At 44.4% G+C, this 7,684-nt stretch overlaps 1 protein-coding gene across 1 annotated transcript in view; it reads left to right on the top strand.

Moving 5' to 3' along the window:
- Positions 1-7,684, top strand: part of Pla1a (phospholipase A1 member A) — a 34,690-nt gene continuing 27,006 nt past the window's right edge. Inside the window, exon 1 of the mRNA XM_005344982.3 lies at positions 1-139. Within this exon, the coding sequence (XP_005345039.1) occupies positions 67-139 (73 nt within the window). The 5' untranslated portion in view covers positions 1-66. The remainder of the gene's footprint in view (positions 140-7,684) is intronic.

The raw sequence follows: 7,684 nt of genomic DNA, 5'->3' as shown, positions 1-7,684 counted from the left end.
TGGGAGGCTGGACTATGTGATCCTTAGGACTCTCCTTCAGACTGGCTCCAAGACTCCAGCTCAGCGATGCCTCCTGGCCTCTGGGAGAGATGCTTCTGGCTGTGGGGACTGCTTTTCTGGCTCAGCCTTGGAAGCTCAGGTAAGCCAAAGGCTGGGGTCTGGGGTGGAATCTTATTTAACTGCTGCCTTACGCAGCACTGACCTTGGAAGGTCCCCTAAAAGTCCTTGATCTCTGCAGGGGCGATTTTAGAAGAAGAAGGGGGAAAACCCTCCCATCATAATGGGAATGGTGGCAAGATCAGTGCCTACTCGGTGACTAGAGCTAAACTTCCCCTGATCCCCTGACTCAGTTTTCTACAGCCCAAATCACAACACGCATCACTTTGTACAAGCCAAGGCGACTGTAACAAAATAAACTTTGATTTACTCTCAAATGCATACTTTCGTCCTTCAGCTAGCCACTGTTTCAGGGTGCAGTTAACTTTAAATTTGCCAAATGAACTTTGGAAAACTTCCAGAACAATTTTGCCATTGAGATCATTAGGTGTTCTAATTAGACCAACCCAACTCAGGCTTAGGTCAACCCAGGTCAGCCATGTCCCTTGGTGGGCTCATGATAGGTCGTCTCTGCTAACCCCAGACACCCGGCAGAGTGGCTTCCTTCAGATGCCATTTGCATTATATCTTCCCCCTGGTGAGAGTTAGAGCATGCTTCCTACATTCTTGATATAGTAATTACACACACACACATGCACACAGATCCATACACTCACACATGTACATACACATATGCACACACACACACACACACACACACACACACACACACACACACACACACACGGAGAGGGGAGCAGCACTCTCAGAAGGGGCCCCTCCCTCCACCTCCCACCAACAGACTGCTTTTCTGTTCTCTCTTAAGCTGTTTCTCATCTCCCAGCTTCTGAACTTCCACCCGAGCTACGGAGCTGCTCGGACTTTGGGGCTGTTCCTAGCCTTCCCCTCTTGCACGGGATCTTTCCTACTCCCTTGCAGCAGTCTGCTGCCCTGCTCACCACTCCTTCCCTGCTCCGAGTCCAGCTCCCGTGGATCTATTCTGTCCTTGCAGCCTGGTGCATTTTCAAGGTGCTGCTTGGCTGTGCGTTTTTGGGTTTTTTTTCCCTCCTCATTTGTTTGTTCCCACAAGAGGGGAATGTTTGGGGCTGCAGTCTCTTGCATACACTTAGCTCACTGAGTGGTACTGCATTGCTACCCAACGGGTACCAAGGCAATGAACAGAGGGAGCTGGCCCGAGTCGGCAGACATCGACTGGACCTTTCTTTCTGTCTGTCCTTGGTGACTATTCGTACCAAACTGGGATGCTGTAAAGGACTGCATGCAGTTTTGTGCAAATCTCACCTCTGACAGTTGCTCATGTTCAGGTGGTTTCATTATTATTGAATAGTTGATGGGAGAAAGGGGGACAGACTGCTACAAGTCAATTTGGAAAAAAGATGGGAGGCATCTCTGATGCTCCCAAGAGAGCTGTGGGCGCTGCTGGTGGAAGGGGACTCAGCAGGCTCCTTGGCTGCTACACAGCTGCTCCCAGCCCTTGTTGAGGAGCAGGAGGCAGTCACTGTGGGGCCGGCCTTTGAAATCTGAGTACGAGAAGACATATTTCCTTTGCAACCTTTTCTCTCAGCAAGCCCAGGGTCTCAGACACAGACAGAAGGGGATCAGAGGTCCTAAGCCAGGTTCCTGGTTGGGGTGAAGGCAACAAGGAATCCAGTTCTAAGTTTGGGGAGGATTCCAGGTGCCCATGCAAGGAGGGAGTGGGCAACATTTGCCAGCAAGGTCTCAGGAGTCTCTACCATCTGGCTAGCCTGGGCCTGCTGCCCTTTCTTCACACAGCATGGCTGTTTTGAGACCGCCCACAGGAAGAAGAGGGAGAGGAAAGGGGGATTAAAGGAGACAGAGGTCAAGGCAAAGGAGAGGAAGAGATCAAAGGAGCATGAACGAAGGAGATAGCAATGTGCCAATTGACCGCTATGACCCCTTCTGTCACCCGCCTTGATGTCTTTTTTGGCTGGGCACCTGCACACTTCTTCACTCAGGTCACAGCCTCAAGGGCGTTCTTTCTTTAAATTTCATTAATTGATTGTATGTGAGTATGAATGTGTGTGTGTGTGTGCACATGCGTGAGAGTAGATCAGTGATCATGAAGTCAGAGGGCAACTTGGACATCAGTGGAAATTAGTTTTCTTTCCCAACCATGTGGATTCCAGGGATCCATCGCAGGTATCAAACTGGATGATAAGCAGCCTTAAGAGCTGAGCCATCATGGTCCCTGAGCATTTCCTAAAGTCACCCCTAGCCTGAGTCAAACAGCATCCCAGGGGTTCTGCCAGCACCACATTTCCTCGCCACGGGCCCCGTGATCCAGCTTCCCACAGGGTTTCAGGTTTATTTCCACTTTCTCACTAAAACTTTGGAGCTTTTGAGAGGAGACGTGCCTGGTCTTTTATCCTTGAGTCCTTCTAGCCTGGAGTTGAGGTTGCTTAGGAGGAAACATCTGGGTGTGGGCCTCATTTCCATTTGCTGACCTTTATGTAAGGGTCCCTAGGGTGGCCCACATTGCTTACTGCTGACAAAGTGATCCACAGACCAGTTAAGAACACAGCTGTGTCCTCTGGGGACACTGGAGGCCTAGTTAGGGGACCAGGAAGCTCAGGGCCTATTAGTGTTGCACAGGGACAGAAGCAGCTGGAGAGAAGCAGCCGGTAACGCCTGTGATACCCACCCCTCAACAGCCAGCTGAAGATGATGCCGTCCCTTGCACATCTGGTAGGAGCCCACCTTCCATTCAGCTTTGGGGAGTCTCCACCCTTCTCTCATTTTGCAGTATCTGCAGAGCAATGTGATGGAGGGAGCTCACTACTTGGAACACGGGAGTCTTCTGCCAGCTCCACACTGGGACAGCCAATATTTAAGTCCACATCCTCCTCCCTATTGCTTACAAATCCATTACCAGCTGGCATGACACAAAAATAAAGACAACCAAGTAAAGTGAAAACCACAATTTCTAAGATTTAAACTGTAATAAAGTATGAAATTATATTCTAATTATAAAAACATACCTCTAAAGTGTGATCCCATGACACATACTTTATGTGTGAGCAGAGAAAAAAAAAATAACGACATCTTGAATTTTGCAGAAAAATGGATGGAGCTAGAAAACATTATTTTGAGTGAGGTAACCCAGACACAGAAAGACAGTTATCACATGTACTCACTCATAGGTGGTTTTTAAACATAAAGCAAAGAAAACCAGCCTACAAACCACAATCCTAGAGAACTTAGACAACAATGCGGACAGTCAGAGAGACTTACATAGATCTAATCTACATGGGAAGTAGAAAGTAGAAAAAGACAAGATCTCCTGGGTAAATTTGGGAGCATGGGGACCTTGGGGGAGGATTGAAGGGAGGAGGGGAGAGGCAGGGAGGGGAGCAGAGAAGAATGTAGAGCTCAATAAAAAAAATACTTTATGTGTGTAAATAAAATACTTTTATTTATGTAAAACATTTATTCTGTGCCTGTATGTGAAATCCTTTTTGTGGATTTAACTCATGGTAGAGCTCTTGCCTAGCATGTGTGAGATCCTTGGTTTAATTTAAGCCAAATTAATTATTTGGCTTAACCCAAAAGCAAGATTTGGTGGTCTTGGGACCATGACCTTTTCATATCTTCTAAACAGACAGGATGCTTTTGTGTGTAGGTAGGGCATCTAGGAAGACGAGGAAAGATTTTCATTTTCAATTTCGTCAGCTATCAGCCTAGATTCTTCAAACCCTCAGGCCACACGCTGGCCTGGTTTGTCCGACATCCCCAAACCCTTGATTCCCATTGCCCTGGCCCTGGAACCCCATCTGCTATCCTGGCCTCGACACATACCCTAACCCATCTATCTGCCAAGCCCTGCTCTTCCCTCGGACAAGAGTCCTTCAGTCTTGGGCTCACACCCTCTCACTGCATCCCCATGAATGCTGATGTGACCATTTCCCATCAGAGTGTGCTCTCATTGAGGTCATCACTTCATCGTGGCAGAGCTAGACAAACAGCAAGGTTCCCAGAGCCTTCCTGACATCCACTCCCCCTGAGAACTGGCTGGTGGTGAGCTTGGGAAGAAATGCATCCACCCATTAGAACTGAACACAACTCCTTATTTTGGCTAAGAAGAAGCTCCAGTGGACTTTAGAGGGTGATGACAGGAACAGCCATGAAGCCCAGTTTTGACCTGAAGCACTCCAGTAACCAAAGCCGAGGGGGCTGAACTGTGCAGAAGAGCGAGCTTGGAGTTCAGCTGGGCGTAGCTTCTATGCTGTGTGCCTGACCTGAGAAGCTCTGTGTGAACATGAGGAGGAAGGAGAGAGTGTGTTTTCCCCCCAAGCCAAGGAGTTAGGCCACTTGACTTTCATCCTTGTCACCTGCCACATCTGTGGTCTGTGAATGTTCCAAGTTCCCTTTGACAAGGTCTAGAACTCTGCTGTTCCCAGGGTGAAGGTGACCAGCACAGTACTAACCAAGAGCCTCTCCCAGCCTCAGAGGGACGAATGCCATGGCTAGAGAACGGTCCTGGGTACAGTTGTGTCCCCTTCCTCCTGAATGAGGCAGACACTGGCTCTGGCAGGATGGCTGGATGGTTGACTTCCTGATCCCTGTGCCTTCAGAAAGCCCTTGGTGTATCAGGAATTCCCGGGTCTGCTAAAAGGGAATTTTTGGTCCCCAAAGCCCAACAGCATTGTCTGAGTTAATTCCCCCAGAGAAAAACTACGCCATTATCAGAGAACGTAGAGGTTCAGTTCTGTTTTCCCAGGGAACCTGCACTCCATTACCTGGAACACTCCTTACCACCTCCCATCTCTTCTACGGAAGACTGTCCTGGAATGGCGTCTAAGTTCTTTCCTCCCATCAACCACTTCTCTTTTCTCTGAAGAGTCTTGTGCTCTGGGTTGATTGACATATTCTTCGAGGCCTAGTGCTTTTAAGTTTGCAGAATAGATTTTTCCCCCTCTTTGGTTAAATTCTAGGTATTTTCCATTACAAAACCAATACCAAATGAATATATAAAAATATGCAATCTATTCCTGACCGTATTTAGTTTTTCTAAGAAGGCAGAAACACTTAAACAAAATATGCACGGAAGTTACTTTTGGGGAGAGGGTATATGTAAAGAAACTTTTAAGATTTTTAATTTTATTTTTTAGGGCTGTGCAGGGATTTTCTATATTGGTAGACTATATACTACCTCCAGCACCCCTTTGCACTGTTTTGAATCATTATTTTCTTTAGGTAATAGAAGAGGCTAGAGGGATGGCTCAGTGGTCACAAGTACTGGCTGCTCACACAAAGGACCGGGTTGAGCTCTCAGCACCTACAAGGGGGTTCACAACTGCCTATAACTCCAGTTCTAGGGCATCTAGCAATATTTTCTTGACTTTTTGGACTTCTGGCATGCATGTGCTACATAGACATACATGTAAACGCTCATCCATACACATAAAATAAAAACAAACAAATTTTTTAGAAAAGGGATAAAGACTCAGGACAAAAGTTAGAAAATACATAAAATTTATGTAAAACTAAAATTAAGTAGTTGGGAGAATACTACCTATAGCCAACATACAGACACAGTGTTTAATCTTTTTGGCTTTCCAATGCTTCCTTCCATTTACTTTTTGATTTTTTAATTTGGATATAAGAAAATTGCAAAATAACTTAAGGATATAAAAAAATTCATTTAAAAAACATTACCAACTTTCTAACCATCCAAACAAAAGAAGCAGCGTGAACTTCTTTTTACTTCGGACCCTCTTTGACTTCACATTTCAGGTTATTAAGTGATAAACTAACACAGTATTGCTTCGTTTCTCCCCAGATTTTTTTCTACCATGCACGTTGCTACAGTGGAAAGCATTTGAGACTGATGTCTGAAAACTGAACCTCTGAGTGAGTGCAGACTCGGTGGTTCCTCTGCCTTGACCACCAAGTTCTTCTCCAAAGCAGTTGGTTCATGTTACAGCCCCTCCTGTAATACAGAAAATCTCATTGCTTTTCTCACTAATATTCTGGCTTATTGTATTATTTAGTTATTGCTGAATTGATACCTAGTGTAGATTTTTTTAATCCTTGTTCCTCACTCTGAGAATTTTGATTTGTGGAACCAAGTTTCTTTAGTTCTAATAATTACTTTATAAATATTTTTCCTCTCATCGTCTCACTGAGGTTTTTCTTTTGTTTGTGTTTTGAGACAGGGTTTCATTATGTACCCTGACTGGCATGGAACTTGCTATGTATGTAGAACAGAATAGCCTTTTTTTTTTTTTTTTTTTTTTTTTTTTTTTTTTTTTGGTTTTTCGAGACAGGGTTTCTCTGTGGTTTTGGAGCCTGTCCTGGAACTAGCTCTTGTAGACCAGGCTGGTCTCAAACTCACAGAGATCCGCCTGCCTCTGCCTCCCGAGTGCTGGGATTAAAGGCAAGGCGTGCGCCACCATCGCCCGGCTACAGAATAGCCTTGAACTTGCTTTGCTTTTCCTGCTTTTGCCTCCTAAGTCCATGTGAACTGCTGGGTTGGCCTTGCCTTCTTTCAGAGAGCCACGACTAGGTAAGTGTTAGAGCCTCTCCCTTTTGTTTTGTTTTGTGTTTATTTTCTGGTGGGGCTGCATATTGAACCCAGGGTTTTACATACTCCAGGAAGTGTTCTACCATTGAGCTACAGCCTGCAGCATGTTTCTGTGTGTGTGTGTGTGTGTGTGTGTGTGTGTGTGTGTGTGTGTATGCGGGCGCGCTCTCTTTGGCACACATTTACCTTTAAACTACACTCATAGCACCTACACATTAACATTTTAAAAGTTTCTAATACTTCTGTGCTAGACTTGCAGTGCTGATTCTTTTTTGTTTCCATGATTGCCCTTTTCATTTTCAAATGAGACAAACTTAAAAAAAAAATTCTTGCAAGAGACTTTTATGTAAATATACTGCTAATACAAAGGGTAAAAAAAAAAGAAGATAAAAATGTTACAAAATAGAAATAGGCACAATCACAAAAATGTATATAGAAAAAAACCCAATTGGAAAATTAAAACTGAAAATACAAAGTGAAAAAAATGAAGCCAGAAAATATTACAAAATAAAAATAGGCACAACAAAAAGAACATATGTAGAAAAAAACCTAATTGGAAATTGAAACAACACCACCACCAAAAAAGAACAAAGACAACATCATGGTTAGCTAAAAGTTAGTTCAAGGAATAAAGGGATTTTTAAATTATAATTTCATTTTTATTTTTGTTGCTACTGTGTATGTGATGTGTGGGAGAGCCTTGTGTGTGGAGAGCAGAGCATGCCTTTGAAGCCAGACTTCTCACTCGGCTTTTTCACCTTTGGATTCAGAAATTGAACTCAGATTACCAGACTTATGCAGTAAGCACCTTTACCTGCTAAATCATCTGGCCAGCCCTAAAAAGACTGATATTTTAAACACTAGACAATGTAGTAATCTAATTCACACACAAGCAAACTAAAAGAAGAAAAATTATATGCACACCTCAAAAAAATGGAAAAGGCCAAACAACAAATGCACTTGATGGAGAATGTCTGCTAGTCTGGGAGCAAGGACTGTGTCTTTCTCTCTCTTTCAGTGCTC

The sequence above is a fragment of the Microtus ochrogaster genome, chromosome 2 (assembly GCF_000317375.1).
Source record: "Microtus ochrogaster isolate Prairie Vole_2 chromosome 2, MicOch1.0, whole genome shotgun sequence".
In the NCBI taxonomy this organism is placed as follows: domain Eukaryota; kingdom Metazoa; phylum Chordata; class Mammalia; order Rodentia; family Cricetidae; genus Microtus; species Microtus ochrogaster.
This window is presented reverse-complemented; position numbering and strand designations above follow the sequence as displayed.